This window comes from Pseudophryne corroboree, chromosome 5 (assembly GCF_028390025.1).
Source record: "Pseudophryne corroboree isolate aPseCor3 chromosome 5, aPseCor3.hap2, whole genome shotgun sequence".
NCBI lineage: Eukaryota > Metazoa > Chordata > Amphibia > Anura > Myobatrachidae > Pseudophryne > Pseudophryne corroboree.
The window spans coordinates 190428231-190452119 of NC_086448.1; the positions used below are offsets into that span (position 1 = coordinate 190428231).

The 23889-nt window shown below is 47.5% G+C and overlaps 1 protein-coding gene across 4 annotated transcripts in view; it reads left to right on the forward strand.

Moving 5' to 3' along the window:
- The window catches only part of CPVL (carboxypeptidase vitellogenic like), a 392151-nt gene that overhangs the window by 44320 nt on the left and 323942 nt on the right, over positions 1-23889 (forward strand). For all 4 annotated transcript variants that reach the window (XM_063921970.1, XM_063921966.1, XM_063921969.1 and 1 more), the window contains exons 2-3: positions 21932-22125; positions 23050-23168. In XM_063921970.1, coding sequence (XP_063778040.1) covers positions 21948-22125; positions 23050-23168 — 297 coding nt within the window. In that variant the 5' untranslated portion in view covers positions 21932-21947. The remainder of the gene's footprint in view (positions 1-21931; positions 22126-23049; positions 23169-23889) is intronic.

The window sequence follows — 23889 nt, forward strand, 5'->3', positions numbered from 1 at the left end:
ATCTTTGGGTGCAGTCTGAGTGAGGTTGGTCTTGTTTTAGATGCGATGTCTGTGGAAAACTTTGGTTTCCTAATTTGGCAACTGATCATCTGAAGCCGAGGTCCCTCTTGTCCTGATAGTTTGCTGTTTCCACTTCTGCTCATCCATCCTCCTTTCTCTCCTGCTCTCCTTTCCCTGTCACTTTTAGAACGCCCCCCCACTCCAAATAAATAAAAATATATATACAGGTTGAGTATCGCTTATCCAAAATGCTTGGGACCAGGGGTATTTTGGATATCGGATTTTTCCGTATTTTGGAATATTTGCATACCATAATGATATATCATGGCGATGGGACCTAAATCTAAGCACAGAATGCATTTGTTACATATACACCTTATACACACAGCCTGAAGGTAATTTTAGCCAATATTTTTTATAACTTTGTGTATTAAACAGTGTGTGTACATTGAGCCATCAAAAAACAAAGGTTTCACTATCTCATTCTCACTCAAAAAGTCTGTATTTCGGAATATTCCGTATTTGGATATGGGATACTCAACCTGTAATATAAAAAATCTACTTTTACAAATAAAATGTGCCCTTTAGATTACTGTAGATCGGGTATCTAACATGTGGCCCTGCAGCTGCTGTGGAACTACACATCCCACCATGCTCTGCCACCATTTTAGCATGCCCTAATAGCAAAATGGTGTAAAGTCATGCTGGGATGAGCAGTTCCATAGCAGCTCGAGGGCCACTTATTGAAGGACAGTGCTGTAGGTGCCGTTATGCTCTTCCCTGGCCAAGTCTGCTTTAAGGGCCTGATTCAGAGAAGTATGCAAAACCGATGTTCCACAGAACTGAGGGATTATCGTTGGACTCCGCATTTGCTGAGTTTACGTTTGCATTGCGCATGCATCAAGGTGCCAATGAAAACCTGCACGCTATGAGGATTCCTTTGCAAAGTGCTTGACAGGAAGTGACCGTTTGAGGGTGTTAATGGGCAGTGGTTGTTAAAACGCATTGCCGTTTACTGGGCATGTATCTATCGTCTGCTTTGACCTCTAATGTACAAAAACATGGCACCTGGGTGACTACTGCCGGGTCCCATCTGCGCAGCCATAGGGCTACCCTTCAGCATGATGTTCCCTGCTCTTGCGTATAGGCTGCCTATGTGTGCGCAATTGCAAATGAGTTGCGATGGCTCTGGTGGTTGTCTCTTTGCCGGCAGCTTGTTGATATCAGCAGTTGTGCTGTCAAGAAAATAGCAGTTGCATAGCGTACTTCTCTCTATCACGCCCTAAAGCCCTTGACTACTTTGTTAATTTACAATATACCAGTTTATCCTTTTTAATCTCCCCGCTGTAGAATATTTCTTTATGGTAATCTGTTTCAATTGTCTCTTCTAAACCATCTCTCTCTTGTTGGGATTAATATAACTATTAGACTGTTTGCTATTTCACTTTCACTACTGTTTCTCTACATTTGCTCTGTATCTGCTTCCTCTGTTACACCGATTCCTTCCCCTTTTTAAATGGTTTTCTTTCTCTCTCTACGCCCACTGACTGTCTTCCCTCTCGCCTCTTTTCTTGACACTTGCCGCTTCCCTTGTTGTCTGGGACTTGGCTGCACCTCGAACTATCTGCTTCTTTTTGAAGTTATCATACACGCTATTCATACTTTTATAACTTTGTTTTCTCTGACGTCCTAGTGGATGCTGGGTACTCCGTAAGGACCATGGGGAATAGACGGGCTCCGCAGGAGACTGGGCACTCTAAAGAAAAGATTAGGTACTACATCTGGTGTGCACTGGCTCCTCCCTCTATGCCCCTCCTCCAGACCTCAGTTAGAATCTGTGCCCGGCCAGAGCTGGTTGCACACTAGGGGCTCTCCTGAGCTTCCTAGAAAGAAAAGTATTTAGGTTTTTTTATTTTCAGTGAGATCTGCTGGCAACAGACTCACTGCTACGTGGGACTTAGGGGAGAGAAGCAAACCTACCTGCTTGCAGCTAGCTTGTGCTTCTAGGCTACTGGACACCATTAGCTCCAGAGGGATCGAACACAGGGCCCGACCTCGATCGTCCGTTCCCGGAGCCGCGCCGCCGTCCCCCTTGCAGAGCCAGAAGACGGAAGAAACCGGAGGAAATCGGCGGCTGAAGACTTCGGTCTTCATTAAGGTAGCGCACAGCACTGCAGCTGTGCGCCATTGCTCCCTATGCACACCACACACTCCGGTCACTGATGGGTGCAGGGCGCTGGGGGGGAGGGGGGGCGCCCTGGGCAGCAATTAGAGTACCTTACATGGCAAAAAGCACATAATACAGTCTAATTAATAAACTGTATATGTGCATAATCCCCCGCCATAAAAGTATATAAAAAAGCGGGAGAAGTCCGTCGAGAAGGGGGCGGGGCTATCTCCCTCAGCACACTGGCGCCATTTTCTCTTCACAGCTCCGCTGGAAGACAGCTCCCCAGGCTCTCCCCTGCAGTTTCCAGGCTCAAAGGGTAAAAAAGAGAGGGGGGGGGGCACTAAATTTAGGCGCAAACTGAGTATATTAAGCAGCTATAGGGAAAAATCACTTTGTTAATGTAAATCCCTGTTTATATAGCGCTGTGGTGTGTGCTGGCATACTCTCTCTCTGTCTCCCCAAAGGACTTTGTGGGGTCCTGTCCTCAGTCAGAGCATTCCCTGTGTGTGTGCGGTGTGTCGGTACGGCTGTGTCGACATGTTTGATGAGGAGGGTTACGTGGAGGCGGAGCAGGAGCCGATAAGTGTGATGTCACCCCCTGCGGGGCCGACACCGGAGTGGATGGATATGTGGAAGGTTTTAACCGACAGTGTGAACTCCTTACATAAAAGGTTTGCCTACGTGACAGCCATGGGACAGTCGGCATCTCAGCCCGCGCCTGCCCAGGCGTCTCAGAGGCCATCAGGGGCTCAAAAACGCCCGCTAGCTCAGATGGCAGACACAGATGTCGACACGGAGTCTGACTCCAGTGTCGACGAAGATGAGACAAATGTACAGTCCACAAGGGCCATCCGATGTATGATTACGGCTATGAAAGATTTTTTACACATTTCTGACATAAACCCGGTTACCACAAAAAAGGGTATTATGTTTGGGGAGAAAAAGCAGCCTGTGACTTTTCCCCCATCTGATGAGTTAAATGAATTGTGTGAGGAAGCATGGTGTTCCCCTGATAAGAAACTAGTAATTTCTAAGAGGTTACTGATGGCGTACCCTTTCCCGCCAACGGATAGGTTACGATGGGAAACATCCCCTAGGGTGGATAAGGCGCTCACACGCTTATCTAAAAGGGTGGCACTGCCGTCTCAGGATACGGCCGCCTTAAAGGAGCCTGCAGATAGAAAGCAGGAGGCTATCCTGAAGTCTGTATATACACACTCCGGTACTATACTAAGACCTGCAATTGCTTCGGCATGGATGTGTAGTGCTGCAGCAGCATGGTCTGATACCCTGTCAGACAACATTGATACCCTCGACAGGGACACTATTTTGCTAACTATAGAGCATATAAAGGACGTAGTCTTATATATAAGGGATGCACAGAGGGACATTTGCCGGCTGGCATCCAGAATTAATGCGATGTCCATTTCTGCCAGGAGAGTATTATGGACTCTGCAGTGGACAGGTGATGCCGATTCTAAAAGGCACATGGAGGTTTTGCCTTATAAGGGTGAGGAATTGTTTGGGGACGGTCTCTCGGACCATGTATCCACAGCGACAGCTGGGAAGTTGACTTTTTTACCTCACGTTCCCTCACAGCCTAAGAAAGCACCGTATTACCAAGTACAGTCCTTTCGGCCTCAGAAAGGCAAGCGTGTCAGAGGCGCATCCTTTCTGCCCAGAGGCAGGGGAAGAGGAAAGAAGCTGCATCAGACAGCCAGTTCCCAGGAACAAAAATCCTCCCCTGCTTCCACAAAATCCACCGCATGACGCTGGGGCTCCACAGGTGGAGCCAGGTGCGGTGGGGGCGCGTCTCCGGAACTTCAGCGACCAGTGGGTTTGCTCACAGGTGGATCTCTGGGTCCTACAAGTGGTATCTCAGGGATACAAGCTGGAGTTCGAGGCGACTCCCCCTCGCCGTTACCTCAAATCAGCCTTGCCAGCCACTCCCAAGGAAAGGGAGGTAGTACTGGCGGCAATTCACAAGCTGTACCTCCAGCAGGTGATAATCAAAGTTCCCCTCCTTCAACAGGGACGGGGTTACTATTCCACAATGTTTGTGGTACCGAAACCAGACGGTTCGGTGAGACCCATTCTAAATTTGAAATCCTTGAACACTTATATAAGGAAGTTCAAGTTCAAAATGGAATCGCTCAGGGCGGTTATTGCAAGCCTGGAAGAGGGGGATTACATGGTATCACTGGACATCAAGGATGCTTACCTACATGTCCCCATTTACTCACCTCACCAGGTGTACCTCCGATTTGTGGTACAGGACTGCCATTACCAATTCCAGATGTTGCCGTTGGTCTGTCCAAGGCACCGAGGGTATTTACCAAGGTAATGGCCGAAATGATGATACTCCTTCGAAAGAAAGGAGTTCTAATTATCCCGTACCTGGACGATCTCCTTATAAAGGCGAGGTCCAGGGAGCAGTTGTTGGTCGGAGTAGCACTATCTCAGGAAGTACTACAACAGCACGGCTGGATTCTGAATATCCCGAAGTCGCAGCTGGTTCCTACGACGCGTCTGCTTTTCCTGGGTATGACTCTGGACACAGAACAGAAGAAGGTGTTTCTCCCGGAGGAGAAGGCCAAGGAGTTGTCATCTCTGGTCAGAGACCTCCTAAAACCAAAACAGGTGTCGGTGCATCACTGCACGCGAGTCCTGGGAAAGATGGTAGCTTCTTACGAGGCAATTCCATTCTGCAGGTTCCATGCAAGGATCTTTCAGTGGGATCTGTTAGACAAGTTGTCCGGATCGCATCTTCAAATGCATCGGTTGATCACCCTGTCCCCGAGGGCCAGGCTGTCTCTGCTGTGGTGGCTGCAGAGTGCTCATCTACTCGAGGGCCGCAGATTCGTCATACAGGACTGGGTCCTGGTGACCACGGATGCAAGCCTCCGAGGTTGGGGGGCAGTCACGCAGGGAAGAAACTTCCAAGGACAATGGTCGAGTCAGGAAGCTTCCCTACACGTAAACATTCTGGAACTAAGGGCCATTTACAATGCCCTAAGTCAGGCAAAACCCCTGCTTCAAAACCAACCGGTGCTGATTCAGTCAGACAACATCACGGCGGTCGCCCATGTAAACCGACAGGGCGGCACAAGAAGCAGGATGGCGATGGCAGAAGCCACAAAAATTCTTTGATGGGCGGAAAATCACGTGATAGCACTGTCAGCAGTGTTCATTCCGGGAGTGGACAACTGGGAAGCAGACTACCTCAGCAGGCACGACCTCCACCCGGGAGAGTGGGGACTTCATCCAGAAGTCTTAAAGCTGATTGTAAATCGTTGGGAAAGGCCACAGGTGGACATGATGGCGTCCCGCCTCAACAAAAAGCTAAAAAGATATTGCGCCAGGTCAAGGGACCCTCAGGCGATGGCTGTGGACGCTCTAGTGACACCGTGGGTGTACCAGTCGGTTTATGTGTTCCCTCCTCTTCCTCTCATACCAAAGGTACTGAGGATAATAAGAAAGAGAGGAGTAAGAACTATACTCATCGTTCCGGATTGGCCAAGAAGAACTTGGTACCCGGAACTACAAGAAATGATCTCAGAGGACCCTTGGCCTCTGCCTCTCAGACAGGACCTGCTACAGCAGGGGCCCTGTCGGTTCCAGGACTTACCGCGGCTGCGTTTGACGGCATGGCGGTTGAACGCCGGATCCTGATGGAAAAGGGCATTCCGGTTGAAGTCATTCCTACGCTGATAAAAGCTAGGAAGGATGTGACAGCGAAACATTATCACCGCATATGGCGAAAATATGTGGCTTGGTGTGAGGCTATGAAGGCCCCCACAGAAGAATTTCAGCTGGGTCGATTTCTGCACTTCCTACAGTCAGGAGTGACTATGGGCCTAAAATTGGGTTCCATTAAAGTCCAGATTTCAGCCCTGTCTATTTTCTTTCAAAAAGAACTGGCTTCACTGTCTGAAGTTCAGACGTTTGTTAAGGGAGTGCTGCATATTCAGCCCCCTTTTGTGCCCCCAGTGGCACCTTGGGATCTCAACGTTGTGTTGGATTTCCTAAAATCACATTGGTTTGAGCCACTTCAGACCGTGGAGTTGAAATATCTCACGTGGAAAGTGGTCATGCTTTTGGCCTTGGCTAGGCGTGTGTCAGAGTTGGCGGCTTTGTCATGCAAAAGCCCTTATCTGATCTTCCATATGGACAGGGCAGAATGGAGGACTCGGACTCGTCCCCAATTTCTCCCTAAGGTGGTATCAGCGTTTCATTTGAACCAACCTATTGTGGTGCCTGCGGCTACTCAGGACTTGGAGGCTTCCAAGTTGCTGGATGTAGTCCGGGCCCTGAAAATCTATGTTTCCAGGACGGCTAGAGTCAGAAAAACTGACTCGCTGTTTATCCTGGCTGGGTGCTCCTGCTTCAAAGCAGACTATTGCTCGCTGGATCTGTTGCACGATTCAACTTGCACATTCTGCGGCTGGACTGCCGCATCCTAAATCAGTCAAAGCCCATTCCACGAGGAAGGTGGGCTCTTCTTGGGCGGCTGCCCGAGGGGTCTCGGCTTTACAACTTTGCCGAGCTGCTACCTGGTCGGGATCAAACACGTTTGCAAAATTCTACAAGTTTGATACCCTGGCTGAGGAGGACCTTGAGTTTGCTCATTCTGTGCTGCAGAGTCATCCGCACTCTCCCGCTCGTTTGGGAGCTTTGGTATAATCCCCATGGTCCTTACGGAGTACCCAGCATCCACTAGGACGTCAGAGAAAATAAGATTTTACTCACCGGTAAATCTATTTCTCGTAGTACGTAGTGGATGCTGGGAGCCCGTCCCAAGTGCGGAATTCTGCAATACTTGTATATAGTTATTGCTTAACTATAGGGTTTTTTGTTCTGAGCCATCAGTTTAATGAGGCTCAGTTGTTGTTCATACTGTTAACTGGGTATAATTATCACAAGTTGTACGGTGTGATTGGTGTGGCTGGTATGAGTCTTACCCTAGATTCCAAATCCTTTCCTAGTAATGTCAGCTCTTCCGGGCACAGTTTCCCTAACTGAGGTCTGGAGGAGGGGCATAGAGGGAGGAGCCAGTGCACACCAGATAGTACCTAATCTTTTCTTTAGAGTGCCCTGTCTCCTGCGGAGCCCGTCTATTCCCCATGGTCCTTACGGAGTACCCAGCATCCACTACGGACTACGAGAAATAGATTTACCGGTGAGTAAAATCTTATTTTATTGACCATGGTTACAATTATTTACACTTTCCCCACTTTCTGCTAATAAAAGGAGGTTTCTTAAGTGGGGGCCTGATGTTTACTAATAACCCATTTTATAGGCCCTGCATTACTGTATGTCTGCTGCAGCTCAATCTTCTTAGGTATCGCAGGTAAGAGAGCCAGCAACAGGAAGGCAGTGCACTGTTAGTAGCCCATATAGATGTACACAGGCAGATGGGTACTTATTCCCGGCGTGTACTGTAGTTGAGTAGTAACCTGAGGCATGAGTGTACACTGCAGCTTGTATGCCCCATGGAATGGAGTATACCGGTTTCTGGCATTGTGCAGGAGATCTTCATTACCATTACTGTGTGAAGATGCCTATACGCCCAGAAGCAATGCAGGCACAGAGTTAAGGCTAGTGTACAGATGCCTGAGTGTTGTAAGGAATTGCTTCTGCGCGTATAGGCATCTTCACACAGTACACTTGAATGTGGACAAAAAGAAGAGTGTATATGTTACGTACGTGTGGGGACTACTATTTAGCTTCCGCATCAACCATACAATATGGATAGCGGTGTTTATTCTTCAAAGGATTTTAAAGTGATCATTAATAGAAACTTATTGTGCTTTATTGTATGTATTACCGTAGGAGCTGGATGGTTCTAAAAATAGGAACATCATCTTTCTGTAATTTGCTGAATTTAGCTTTTTAGACACCTGTAAAGTGCTCCCTCACTTGTGTGCTTACTAGGCACAATCTACATGCTGGATTTCCTGTGGTTAATGTGTAGACACGGCATAACTTCTTTTACTGGTGGTTAGCCATCAGGGGTATGGTTCGGTTATCTGTAATAATCTTGTATAATGCCTCATATGTTTTTACGTGACCTGACCTTATGCTCTATATCTGGCATATTAATAATATGTGACATACCTGTCACTATTATTTGCTAATTGAAATATTGGCAGATAAACCGTATCCGTCCTACCTAGTAGTCTCTGGGTGTGATACAGAATGTAGACATTAAAAAAGGTCAACGTGAAGGTCGACACAAAAAAAGTCAATTGATTATCGCATCCGAACTCCCATCTAAAGTGACGGGAGATCGTGGGGGCGATATCCAATTGTATGTAGTTTTTTTTTTTTCGTGCTAAGCGGGTTTAGCCAGGTAAAGCAGCTAAACCCGGGCAAAGTGAGGCCACGATCGCGAAAAGTGCCGTTTGGGTGCCCAAATGGATCACTTTTTTTTACTCATTTCAGCTTACCACCCCTGGGGTATGTGAGGTGAAATGCAGATGCGGGAAACCATTGCACCCAAACATAGCTACAATTGAAGAGTGGCGCCATCTACTGTCTGCTGGTGGAAAAACAATTGAATTATGCCCATAAGATTATAATTTATTAGACAAACCTTCACCTCGGGGGGAAGGGGGGGGGGTCGGGGGGAGGGTGTGAGCGGTGACTTTTAAACTCTAGATCTTCTGATGTCTTCAGGGGCTCTTGCTTGCTCCTCTGCCATCGGACTGACAGACGCTGCCTTGCTCTGGCTAATAACTGGCACGAGGGGCGGGGAAATGATAAGATTCGATGTGATTGATCACCTTGGCCATCTTCAACTTTAAAAATGGTGCAACTAGAGAGCCGGCACCATTTCTGAACTGGAAATCACCATTGGCCTCGCAGAGCAGCGGTGGACAGCCACTGTCGAACTCTTCAGTAATGGCTGACGGGGCCTGGATCCCTCCAGATCCAGCTATGCTGCCACATTGATGGTGTGCTGAGCTGCTGGGACTGGAGATTGGTTGCCAGCTCTAGTGTCAGCAGCCTACACACTACAGCATTGGTCGGCAGACAGGTCTCCTGGCTTATAAACATGTTTAAAAACCAGGAGACCTGACAGGCTGCCAGGATTGGTTGGTTGAGGGTACATAGTCACAATTGTCCAATGTCTGAATAACTGGTCAGCGGAGAGCCGGATCTCCAGAGTATTGGACAAGTGTGTACCCAGCTTAAGATAGGCCTCTTTTAACATCAACAGTAACTATGGCGTCAACAGCGCTGTTGCCTATTTCAGCTGGCTTTAGTAGTAGGTGAAAACTTATTTTGATAAATACCACAGAGATGTGAGGTGTGTGGTGGTTGTTGTTTTTTTTTCTCTCTTACGTCCTAGAGGATGCTGGGGACTCCCTAAGGACCATGGGGTATAGACGGGCTCCGCAGGAGGGGTGTGGTTCATCAAATCGACAGTGTCTAGGTCGACAATGTTTAGGTCGACCACTATAGGTCAACAGTCACTAGGTCGACATGGATGGAAGGTCGACAGGATTTCTAGGTCGACAGGTCGACATGAGGATTTTTTTTTTGTCGTTTTCTTCGTAGAGTGACCGGGATCCCAAATTACTGCACCGCGTCCCCTCGCATGGCTCGCTTCGCTCGCCATGCTTCGGGCATGGTGCCTTCGCTCCGCTACCGCTTCGCTCGGCACACTTTACCGTTCCAATCGTAGTCCACGTGGATCGTTAAGTATGAAAAAATTCAAAAAAAGAAAAAAAATGTGAAAAACTCATGTCGACCTTTAGACCTGTCGACCTAGCACATGTCGACCTAGAAACCCTGTCGACCTTCCATCCATGTCGACCTAGTGACTGTCGACCTATAGTGGTCGACCTAAACATTGTCGACCTAGACACTGTCGATCTTCAGACCGGATCCCCCGCAGGAGACATGGGCACTCTAAAGACTTTAGAATAGAATGGGTGTGCACTGGCTCCTCCCTTTATGCCCCTCCTCGAGACCTCAGTTAGATCCTGTGCCCAGAGGCGACTGGATACACTGCAGGGGAGCTCTCCTGAGTTTCTCTGAAAAAGACTTTTGTTAGGTTTTCAGGGAGCACTGCTGGCAACAGGCTCCCTGCATCGTGGGACTGAGGGGAGAGAAGCAGACCTACTTAAATGATAGGCTCTGCTTCTTAGGCTACTGGACACCGTTAGCTCCAGAGAGAGTCGGAACGCAGGTCTCGCCGTTCGTCCCGGAGCCGCGCCGCCGTCCTCCTCACAGAGCCGGAAGATAGAAGCCGGGTGAGTATGAGAAGAAAGAAGACTTCAAAGGCGGCAGAAGACTTCATGATCTTCACTGAGGTAACGCGCAGCTCCCACACAGATCACACAAAACAGGCACTGTACGGGGGGGAAGGGGGGGCGCCCTGGGCAGCATTATTAACCTCAAGGGACACTGGCATATAAAATAGATACTGCAGAGGCAGTATATTAATAAACCCCCGCCAGTATAAATAATTTGAGCGGGACCGAAGCCCGCCGGTGAGGGGGCGGGGCTTGATCCTTCCAGCACTAACCAGCGCCATTTTCTCCACAGCACACTGCAGAAGCTGGCTCCCCGGACTCTCCCCTGCTGAACACGGTTACAGAGGGCATAAAAGAGGGGGGGGGGCACATGTAATTGGCGCAGTGAAGTGTGTGTGTGTGTATATATATATATATATATATATATATATTACAATAAAAGCCCTGTACTACTGGGATTTTATTCCAGTCCGGTGGCTCTGGGTGTGTGCTGGCATACTCTCTGTCTCTCCAAAGGGGCTTATTGGGGGAACTGTCTCCATATAGATATATCCCTGAGTGTGTGGGGGTGTCGGTACGTGTGTGTCGGCATGTCTGAAGCGGAAGGCTCATCTAAGGAGGAGGTGGAGCAGATGATTGTGGTGTCTCCGTCGGCAACGCCGACACCTGATTGGTTGGACATGTGGAATGTTTTCAATGCAAATGTGACTTTATTACATAAAAGATTGGACAAAGCAGAGTCCAGGGAAAAAGCAGGGAGTCAATCCATGGCTTTAACTGTGTCACAGGGCCCTTCAGGGTCTCAAAAACGTCCCCTATCCCAAATAGCAGACACTGATACCGACACGGATTCTGACTCCAGTGTCGACTACGATGATGCAAGGTTACACCCAAGGGTGGCCTAAAGTATTCATTATATGATTATTGCAATAAAAGATGTTTTGCATATCACAGATGACCCCTCTGTCCCTGACACGAGGGTACACCTGTTTAAGGAAAAGAAACCTGAGGTAACATTTCCCCCACCTCATGAGCTGAACGCATTATTTAAAAAAGCTTGGGAAACTCCAGACAAAGGACTGCAGATTCCCAAAAGAATTCTTATGGCATATCCTTTCCCTGCACAGGACAGGGTACGGTGGGAATCCTCGCCCAGGGTGGACAAGGCTTTAACGCGCATATCCAAGAAGGTGGTTCTACCGTCTCCAATACACATACGGGTGCTTTGCTCAGACCGGCAATAGCATCAGCTTGGGTTTGTAGCGCGGTAGCAGCTTGGACAGATACCTTGTCAGCTGATATTGATACCCTAGCAGTGATCGCGCTGAGCCAAAAAAAAAGTGGGTCCCAGGGACCCTTCACTTTTAAAAATTGGGGTCCTACCGGTCTTTTTATGGGTCCCATCGGAATGAAGGTTCTTATTAATTTTAATCTTGTTTGGACACTACAAAAGTGTTGCAAGATGGGGGGATGGGGGTGACAGTGCTGCTGGGCTGTGTAGCATGCAGGACACCCTGCACCAGAGTTGTAACTAGACATTTTGGTGCCCTTAGGCAGAAAGTGAATTGGTGTTCCACCACTCAGACCCTAAAGCATAGGTAGTGCGCGCCGTAGGCGCGCTGCAAAATTTAGGGTGTGGCTTCATAGGGAAGGGGCGTGACCACATAATAGTGTCAATTCACATTACACCACACAGTAGTGCCGCTTATACACATTGCACCAGGTAGAACCTCCTATGCACACTGCGCCAGGTAGAGCACGTCATACACTTTGCACCAGGAACAGCACGTCATACACTTTGCACCACGTACAGCACGTCATACACTTTGCACCAGGAACAGCACGTCATACACTTTGCACCAGGAACAGCACGTCATACACTTTGCACCAGGAACAGCACGTCATACACTTTGCACCAGGTAGAGCACGTTATACACATTGGCCGGGTACAGCACGTTATACACATTGCGCCGGGTACAGCACGTTATACACACTGCGCCGGGTACAGCACGTTATACACATTGCGCCGGGTACAGCACGTTATACACATTGCGCCGGGTACAGCACGTTATACACTTTGCACCGGGTACAGCACGTTATACACTTTGCACCGGGTACAGCACGTTATACACTTTGCACCAGGTACAGCACGTTATACACTTTGCACCGGGTACAGCACGTTATACACTTTGCACCGGGTACAGCACTTACAAGTTGCAGCCATCACCTCAGACCCTCAGTCGTCGTCCCCCCCTTCCACAGCAAGCCCAGCCACCACCTGCTTGACTCACTGGCCACGGACTGCATTCAAAACATACTGATCTGCAGTAATCACCTCTTTTTTTGGACGAAAATGCAGTCAAGAGTTAACAAAAGATAAACATTGCCTTTAAACCTTATACAATACACTATATACTAGCTTGAATGACACGATGATCTACAACCGCTGACACATGAGACCCGCTGCCTGGCCTCCTCCACACTGCCCCCATGTACTGTAATGCATGTACTGTCAGGGGAATGGCTGTTACCGGCCGGCACACACAAGGGAGACGCCACTGCCAGCACTGCCCTGACCATCCCGCCAAGCTGCTGACAAGGAGCGATCATCCCCTCACGCATCACTTTTCTATCACACAAGAGCACACACCCTCAGCCACCTGCTGTCCCGCCACCTACCGCTGCATCTTCCCCCGTCTTGATCCCAGCAAATGGCTTCCTCCGCTGGCTCCTGCGGATAACCGATGTGGCAGAGCTTCATGCCCGGCCGGAGTGGACAGCCCCCTGCCACATACGGCGGACTGGATGTTACGGGTCCCGTGCAGAGCAGAGAGGGGAAGGCGGGAGATCACACGCTCCATGGTCTCCTCCCCTTCCTCTGCCATTGGAGAGTTAAAGTGACTGACAGCACAGGACAGCGCTGCTGATTGGTCAGAGCGCGTCCTGTGGGACCCTGCGGTTTTTTTTTTTGAGTCACCACTGTCAATTGTCGGGTAAAATACGCGCTATAGCGCGTATTTGCGAACACTGCCCTAGAGAGGGTTACTAATTTGTTGACCTTAGGTCACATCAAAGACGCAGTCTTATATATGAGAGATGCTCAGAGAGACGTCGGGCTACTAGGTTCAAGGGCCTACGCTATGGCGATCTCGGCTAGGCGAGCACTGTGGACCCGCCAATGTATGGGTGATGCCGACTCAAAGGGGCATATGGAAGTTTTACCTTACAAGGGTGAGGTTGTATTTGGGGAAGGTCTCGCGGACCTGGTTTCCACAGCTACCGCGGGTAAAATAACTTTTTTTGCCTTATGTTCCCCCACAGCAAAAGAAAACGCCACAGTATCAGATGCAGTCCTTTCGGTCGCATAAGTCCAGAAGAGGTCGGGGCTCTTCCTTCCTCGCCAGAGGTAAGGGTAGAGGGAAAAGAATGCCTGCTACGGCCAGTTCCCAGGAGCAGAAGTCCTCCCCGGCTTCTACTAAATCCACTGCATGATGCTGGGGCTCCGCTGAAGGAGTCCGCACCGGTGGGGGCACGTCTTCGATTCTTCAGCCACGTCTGGGGTCAGTCGGACGTGGATCCTTGGGCGATGGTAATAGTATCCCAAGGCTACAAGCTGGAATTCGAAGACGTGCCTCCTCGCCGATTCTTCAAATCGGCTTTACCAGCTTCTCCCCCAGAGAGGGAGATAGTTTTAGCTGCAATTCAAAAGCTGTGTCAACAGCAAATGATTATCAAGGTTCCCCTAATACATCAGGGAAAAGGGTACTATTCAACCCTATTTGTGGTCATGAAACCGGATGGCTCGGTCAGACCTATTCTAAATTTAAAATCCCTGAACCTGTACTTAAAAAGGTTCAAGTTCAAGATGGAATCGCTCAGGGTAGTTATCTACAGCCTGGAAGGGGGGGATTTTATGGTGTCACTAGACATAAAGGATGCATACCTTCACGTACCCATATATCCTCCTCATCAGGCATACCTGAGATTCGCTGTACAGGATACCTGTTTCAGACGTTGCCGTTTTGGGCTTTCCACGGCCCCGAGGGTGTTCACCAAGGTAATGGCGGAAATGATGGTGCTCCTGCGCAGGCGAGGAATCACAATTATCCTGTACTAGGACGATCTCCTGATAAAAGCGAGATCAAAGGAACAGTTGCAGAGAAGCGTGTCGCTCTCCCTGAGAGTACTACAGCAACATGGCTGGATTCTAAATCTACCAAAGTCACAGTTGGTTCCAACGACTCGGCTGTCTTTCTTAGGCATGATTCTGGACACAGAACAAAAGAGGGTTTTTCTCCCGATGAAAAAAGCCCAGGAACCCCAGAACATGGTCAGAGACCTGTTAAAACCGAAAAGAGTGTCAGTCCATCAATGCACTCGAGTACTGGGGAAAATGGTGGCGACCTACAAGGCCGTCCCCTTCGGCAGGTTTCATGCGAGGACTTTTCAGTGGAACCTTCTGTGGTCCGGGTCCCACCTTCAAATTCATCAGAAAATAACCCTGTTCCCCAGGGCCAGGGTGTCTCTCCTGTGGTGTCTGCAGGATGCTCACCTTCTAGAGGGTCGCAGGTTCGGCATTCAGGACTGGGTTCTGGTGACCACGGACGTGAGCCTCCGAGGATGGGGAGCAGTCACACAAGGAAGGAATTTTCAGGGACTGTGGTCAAGCCAGAATGCTTGTCTACACATCAACATACTGGAATTGAGGGCCATTTACAACGGCCTACGACAAGCGGAGAATATTCTTCGACCTACCGGTTCTGATTCAATCAGACAACGTCACAGCCGTGGCTCATGTAAACCGCCGAGGCGGGACAAGGAGCAGAGTGGCAATGGCGGAAGCCACCGGGATTTTGCGCTGGGCGGAAAATCACGTATGCACTCTGTCAGCAGTCTTCATTCCGGGAGTGGACAACTGGGAAGCAGACTTCCTCAGCAGACACGATCTCCATCCAGGAGGTGGGGACTTCATCAAGAAGTTTTTGCAGAAATAAGTCTTTGGGGACTTCCTCAAATAGACATGATGGCGTCACGCCTCAACAAGAAGCTTCGGAGGTATTGTGCCAGGTCAAGGGACCCTCAGGCAGTAGCGGTGGACGCCCTGGTGACACCATGGCTGTTTCAGTAGGTCTATGTGTTCCCTCCTCTTCCTCTCATCTCAAAAATATTGAGAATCATAAGACGAAAAAGAGTGCAGACAATACTCATTGTTCCAGATTGGCCTCGAAGGGCCTGGTATTCAGATCTTCAGGAACTGCTCACAGAAGATCCTTGGCCTCTTCCTCTCGGGGAGGACCTGTTACAGCAGGGGCCCTGCGTATTCCAAGACTTACCGCGGTTACGTTTGACGGCATGGCGGTTGAACACCGAATCCTAGCTGGGAAGGGTATTCCGGAAGAAGTCATCCCTACTCTGATAAAGGCTAGGGAGGAGGTGACGGAGAAACATTATCACCGTATCTGGAGGAAGTATGTATCTTGGTGTGAAGCCAAGAATGCTCCTACAGAAGATTTCCATTTGGGCCGGTTTCTCCACTTTCTACAAACAGGAGTGGATATGGGCCTAAAGTTAGGCTCCATTAAGGTACAGATTTCGTCCCTATCTATATTCTTCCAGAAAGAATTGGCTTCTCTCCCAGAAGTCCAGACTTTTGCAAAGGGAGGGCTACACATCCAGCCCCCTTTTGTACCCTTAACGGGGTGTTACAGTTCCTAAAATCTCACTGGTTTCAGCCTCTTCAAACGGTTGAGTTAAAGTTTCTCACTTGGAGGGTGGTCATGTTGTTGGCCTTGGCATCTGCAAGGCGTGTGTCCGAATTGGCGGCCTTGTCTCATAAGAGCCCCTATCTCATTTTCGATGTGGATAGAGCAGAGTTGAGGACTCGTCCTCAATTTTTACCTAAGGTGGTGTCATGGTTTCATATGAACCAACCTATTGTGGTGCCTATGGCTACGGGAGACTTGGAGGATTCCAAATCCCTTGAGGTAGTCGGGGCCTTAAAAATTTACGTAGCCAGGACGGCTCGGATTAGGAAAACAGAAGCTCTGTTTATACTGTATGCGGCCAACAAGGTTGGCGCTCCTGCTTCTAAGCAGACTATTGCTCGCTGGATCTGTAACACGATTCAGCAGGCTCATTCTACGGCTGGATTGCCGGTACAAATTCGGTAAAGGCCCATTCCACTAGGAAGGTGGGCTCTTCTTGGGCGGCTGCCCAAGGCGTCTCTGCTTTACAGCTTTTACTGAGCGGCTACTTGGTCGGGTTCAAACACTTTTGCAAAATTCTACAAGTTTGATACCCTGGCTGATAAGGACCTCATGTTTGCTCAATCGGTGCTGCAGACTCATCCGCACTCTCCCGCTCGTTTTGGAGCTTTGGTATAATCCCCATGGTCCTTACGGAGTCCCCAGCATCCTCTAGGACGTAAGAGAAAATAAGATTTTAAACCTACCGGTAAATCTTTTTCTCCTAGTCCGTAGAGGATGCTGGGCGCCCGTCCCAGTGCGGACACAATTCTGCAAGACTTGTATATAGTTGTTGCTAACATAAGGGTTATGTTACAGTTAAGATCAGTCGTTGGCTGATACTGTTTTGTTCATACTGTTAACTGGTTACTTATATTCCAGGTTATACGGTGTGGTTGGTGTGGGCTGGTATGAATCTTGCCCTTAGATTAACAAAAATCCTTTCCTCGTACTGTCCGTCTCCTCTGGGCACAGTTTCTCTAACTGAGGTCTGGAGGAGGGGCATAGAGGGAGGAGCCAGTGCACACCCATTCTATTCTAAAGTCTTTAGAGTGCCCATGTCTCCTGCGGAGCCCGTCTATAGCCCATGGTCCTTACGGAGTCCCCAGCATCCTCTACGGACTAGGAGAAAAAGATTTACCGGTAGGTTTAAAATCTTATTTTTTTTTTTGTCCACCCCTCTTAAATTTTGGATAGAATAATTTCTCGGTTTATACAGCATTCAGATAACAAGCCATGGTAGAAAGGTACTCCTACAATACTTCAACACTTTATTAATGTATTTATAGAATTTTGTGTTACATATGGTGTCCCCTATTTACACATTAGAGTGCCTATTCATAACTCTGGTTTTCTTTATTTCCCCATTAAAATCCTTTGCCAATTGCCTGCTTAGCAGAAACAAATGAATTATTTGTATTTTCCTGTAAGTGTCAGTTTTTAGGATTTATTTAGAGCTGCGGGTAGAGAAGCGTTCTGATCTCTTTTTTGACACCTAAAAGAAACAAACCACCTGATGTCGCCAGGATGTGTGTGTTTGTATGTTACCCAGGGAAACAAAGATCCAATGCTGACACAGTTTCACCTTTTTAGTCTGCAAAAGAAAATAGTCATACACACACGTTGGGTTACCATGTGGTACAAAATGAAGTTTTTAACCCTTTTTCATTGTAAACTTCTAGGATCTTGCTATGGAAATGGTGATACTGATAGGCGGATAGCTGACCATGCTTCTACCATCGCTGTACTTTTTAAATAAACTTTTGCATGGGCAAACTGTAGATATAGACAGCGAAAGCCTTCCACTACTTACCAATTGGATATCTGCTTTTAGTGATTTGCTATTAACTAGGGGTGTTTAACAGACGGTTGGTATGCCGGCCGTCCGTATACCTACAATGGCATCCCGGCCGTCAGTATGCCAGCAGCGGGGCGAGCGCAAAGAGTCGCACGAGTGGGAATAGCCCCTTTGAGCCGGGATTCCGGCTGTCTGTATTGTCAGCAGACAGGATTCCGGCATTGGTATCCTGACTGCTGGGATTTAGACTGCGGCAAATTAACTGCATCCCCTACAGCAGCGGTGCCCAACCCGCGGCTCTCGAGCCGCATGTGGCTCTTTCATCCTCCGCATGCGGCTCGATCCGCTCCCAGCCACCGCTGCCTGACACAGCGCACTCACAGCAGGTCTCCAGCGGCGGTGTCTATCTAAAATTCAGCGCCGGCCCGTGAGCCAATCAGAGCTCGCGGACCAGCAGCTGAGGCTCCTGATTAGCTGCCGAACCGCGAGCTCTGATTGGCTCACGGGTCGGCGCCGAATTGAAGATAGACACCGCCACCGGAGACTGAGGTGTAGGAGAGGCGCACGATGCGCTCTCCTTCCCCTCACAGCAGCAGCACTTTTTTTTTTTTGGGGGGGGGGGGGGGGGGGGGAGAATTAAGGCACTGTGAGGGCATGTGTATCAGCACTGGGGGCATATCTGGCACTGTTGTAGGCATTGTGGTGGCATGTGTATTAGCACTGGGGGCATATCTGGCACTGTGGGGGCATGTGTATCTGCACTGGAGGCATATGAGGCACTGTGGGGGCATGTGTATCTGCACTGGAGGCATATGAGGCACTGTGGGGGCATGTGTATCTGCACTGGAGGCATATGAGGCACTGTGGGGGCATGTGTATCTGCACTGGAGGCATATGAGGCACTGTGGGGGCATGTGTATCTGCACTGGAGGCATATGAGGCACTGTGGGGGCATGTGTATCTGCACTGGAGGCATATGAGGCACTGTGGGGGCATGTGTATCTGCACTGGAGGCATATGAGGCACTGTGGGGGCATGTGTATCTGCACTGGAGGCATATGAGGCACTGTGGGGGCATGTGTATCTGCACTGGAGGCATATGAGGCACTGTGGGGGCATGTGTATCTGCACTGGAGGCATATGAGGCACTGTGGGGGCATGTGTATCTGCACTGGAGGCATATGAGGCACTGTGGGGGCATGTGTATCTGCACTGGAGGCATATGAGGCACTGTGGGGGCATGTGTATCTGCACTGGAGGCATATGAGGCACTGTGGGGGCATGTGTATCTGCACTGGAGGCATATGAGGCACTGTGTGGGGACATGTGTATCTGGCACTGTGTGGGCATATGAGGCACTGTGGGGGCATGTGTATCTGCACTGGGGCATATCTGGCACTGTGTGGGGACATGTGTATCTGGCACTGTGTGGGGGCATGTGTATCTGGCACTGTGGGGGCATGTGTATCTGCCCCGGGGGCATATCTGGCACTGTGGGGGCCTATGTGTATCTTGCACTGTGGGGGCCTAGCCTATGGATCTTTTCTGACTCTGCATCTGACTGGTTGGCCACCCCTGCCCGACAGCCTTAGCTTTTAAATTGGCTGTAGTGCTTGAAATCCTGAAGAGTGCCGCCATTCCAATTTTTTTTTTAGTCCATTAACCTTCAGATGTTTTTGAACTGTGGGAGGTAACCCACGCAAATACAGGGAGAACATTAAAATCAATGCAGATAGGGCTCTGGTTGGAACTGAACCCATGATCTGAGCGTGGTCAGGCAGGAACAACCTTTAGACGAGAAATCGGCACAAAATAAGCCCTACCTACCTTGGAGGGAAAGTCCAACAACGTTTTCATAAACCCTGGGGCAGATGTATTAACCTGGAGATGGCATAAGGAAGTGATAAACCAGTGATAAAGCACAAGGTGATAACGCATCAGCCAATCAGCTCCAATATGTAAATTACCAGTTAGGAGCTAATTGGCTGGTGTGTTTATCACCTTGCACATATCACTGGTTTATCACTTCCTTATGCCTTCTCCAGGTTAATACATCTGCCCCCTGTCCCTTATGAGCTCTGTGGCTCTGGAGGTATGAGGCAGCAGTACTCACAGCTTGGCACTGTGCTTTGTTACTATTGGTATAGTGTGTGTGTGTGTATAAATATATTTATGTGTGTGTGAATCCTCAGCTAAGCTACTTTTATCCATCTCCATTAATTTTAACTTTATTCTATTTTTTATGTATCCATCATCAATTCCATATGTATTTATATTTTTTAACATATGAATTGTATTTTTAATAACCCCATGCTTTCCAATTTTTTCTTAAACTTTTTATGTGCTCTGTACGTGTTTTAAATTGTGTTCTTGCTAGAATACTTTTTTTATTTTCATTTATATATGCCTAGGGTTCCATCGTGCTAATATATAGCCCCTGTGGATGCTGTAACCCCGACTGGCTAGGTGTATGTTTTTAAGTTTTTGTTCTATAATAAACCCCCTTTTTTGAAGAAAATAAGCAGTCCATAGAATTTGCTGCCACCATTGGTCGCTCAGATCTTATTCATTCTATTCAACTTTTAATCTCCACCCTGCACTCGTACTAGTGCAGGACCTATTTAAGAGGTAGCGGACGCCCTTTATGTATTAGGGAGTGGCATATAATGACTGTACACTTGGGGGTCCTTTAAGCTGACATACTGTGAAAAACTTTTGCCTACTGCATATTTTTGGCGCTGTTTGCTCACTATATATATATATATATATATATATATATATATATATATATATATATATATATATATATATATATATATATATATATATATATATACAATTTTCAGTTTGTTCAGCCTGAAGCAGTTTATTAAATAGACTTTCGAGTACTATGAGAACACGCTGCCTGTCTGCATTTCTTTATTAGGCAGGGAAATGTTACTGCGGCCAGTTAGGGAACATGGATGTAGTAAATATACAACCTATGAGTACACTTGACAAGGAAGTGTATATCCCCCCTCACTTCCCCAGGTGATACTAGATCCAGCACGAGCAAAAAAGCCAAGTCTTGCGCTATGGAAGCTAAGCTGCACCTCTAGAAGAACCCTCTGTTAGTACGGGTTCAATAAATAAGATAGAGCAAATGGGGAACTGAGGGTGCTAAGCTGATACCAGTAATGTGTACAGTAATACCACCATAAGTGTTAGAAATTCAAAGGCATTTAACATAAAACACCTTTTAATTTGTTACAATGTCCATTAAAACATTCCAAGCTGAGTGCAGATACATCAAAAAACAGCCATATATTGTACAGATGTAAGAGACATCCGATGATCACTGTGTAATCAAATATTCATGGAGAAATCAGGAATTTGCACTCTGTCATTGGCTCATGTAGATACAGATGAAATTCATTGAAAATTCAACGAGTTTCGTCAAAATGACTTCTCAGGGGTAAATCTAGGTGGTAAAACATGACACTCACTAACACATATTAATGCATATGACGGTAAAATAACAAGATAAAAAATGGTATAGATATAACACACCAGTGTATTGAAGGAGAAACTGAGAGTGATACAAAGACCTTCGAGTACTAAAGAAAAGGTGAGTAATGGCAATAAAAGGACGAACAGGTGAAGATAATGGCAATACATACTCCAAGCTGTAATGGAGTAAGTAGAGGTATGAGTGATATGAGGTAGATACCTCTTCCTGTAAGGATGAACCTATTTCTGAGGTTCGTTCTAGAAGCATTTGGCTGAAAATGTCCCAATTGGGGACCGGATGGAAACTATCCTAAAAAGAGATTAATGGAAATATGCTTAGGGGGGAACATGATCCTAGTTCCAGCACTTCATTTGTGTGTGTGTGTGTGTGTGTGTGTGTGTGTGTGTGTGTGTGTGTACATGTGTAAAAGAGATGTTGCTCTTCAAACCTTCTCTTGTTTTGTAGGAAGTCTGCTCTCAGAATGGAGAACTGTAGAGGGATGCTCTTGCTGCTTCTGCTGGGAAACCTCGGACAATGTTACGCTGTTAGTCCTTTCAGTCAAATGTTTAATGGGATAAAAGTACCCCCAACAATAGGAGGAGATCCTGGGAAGCCACTATTTCTAACACCGTACTTGGAAAGTGGAAGGATTGATGAAGGTGAAATATTGTAACTCTTACTGATCATTCTGTCATATGTATTGGATTTGTGCATTAAGCCTCCCTCCCCACAACTTGCAGAACTGCCAAATCCATACCTAATTAAGTCATGATTTCTGAGGTTGACCCTTATTACTTAGAGGTGGAGTACTGTAACTCTGTAGTATTGTGTGGGTGCATTGTCGGTCTTGGATTCAATGTCCTTATTTCCAAATCTGAAGTTGACCAGTATAGTATAATCAGAGCCTGGGGCCTCAGTGTAAGCTTTTCCCATCTGTTGGTTGTCAAAGCTGGTGGCGATTGTCTCTTCCACAGCTGCTGACTGCTGGAATTTTACGCCCAAGCTGCAGACTGTAGGCCCTGGTGCATTATGAAACTACAGCCAGTGTCAGGAGTGTGTTTCTTACACACCCCAGGGGGGGCCAAAGCATGAGACTCTTGTGGTTCTGTTAGCTGTAGGGAAGAGGTGATTTATTGGTTTGTTAGTTTTTTGATGTTCCAATAGTTTGAAAAAAATTTCTGCTGAGCACAGGAGAGCTGTAGAAAACAGGTCATCCTATTTATGAGTTTATATACAAAAGAAAAAAATCTCCTTTAGAAAGCATAGGAGGAGATATGTCTGTGAGAAGACTGGGGGAGGTTTTTTTCTGGTTAGGAACAGATCAGGGTACAATTATTTGTTCCGGTTTATAGTTTGCGTTGTTCAGCAAGTTCTGAAGTCCGCTTTAGAGAGGGTCTAACACTACAACAGACGTCAGATTGATAGTGACGTTGTACCCAATCTATTTGGTAAAAAGTGTTTTAGTCTTCATTCGTCCCTGTACATGGATGTATAAAGATGTTACAGTATTTGTATTTTATGTTTGTACAGTTTTCACTAGTTGCCACATGTTTATCCACGTTTACTATACTGTTCTATTTCAGCACGTGAGTTAAGCCTCGTAGGAGAACTCCCTGGGTCAAATGTGAAGAGTTACTCGGGATACCTCACTGTGAACAAAACCTGTGATAGCAATCTCTTCTTCTGGTTTTTCCCTGCTCAGGTATGGCCACAAAATGAGTACTTGTAGTTGTTATATATGTGTTGACCTGTGGTTGCGGAAAACAATATGTAGGACGCACCACAAGGTCATTACATATAAGGTTTATGGAACATAAACGTAATATCAATAATAAGGTAAAATCACATTGTTTATCAAACCATATATCTAACTGTCCAGATGGTACACGTGATAAAATTAAAATTAAAGGTATTGAACAGATTAGTGGTACACAGAGAGGTGGTGATCGCTTCAATAGGTTATGTAGGCGTGAAGCCTTCTGGATCTTTAGACTATGCACATTGAAACCACAGGGACTGAATGATACAGTTGAGTTGAATAATATATGATAGTAGGTAAATATTAAATTTCGTATTCATTATTATATTTCTCTATCGTCCTAGTGGATGCTGGGGTTCCTGAAAGGACCATGGGGAATAGCGGCTCCGCAGGAGACAGGGCACAAAAAGTAAAGCTTTAGGATCAGGTGGTGTGCACTGGCTCCTCCCCCTATGACCCTCCTCCAAGCCTCAGTTAGATTTTTGTGCCCGGCCGAGAAGGGTGCAATCTAGGTGGCTCTCCTAAAGAGCTGCTTAGAAAAGTTTAGCTTAGGTTTTTTATTTTACAGTGAGTCCTGCTGGCAACAGGATCACTGCAACGAGGGACTTAGGGGAGAAGAAGTGAACTCACCTGCGTGCAGGATGGATTGGCTTCTTGGCTACTG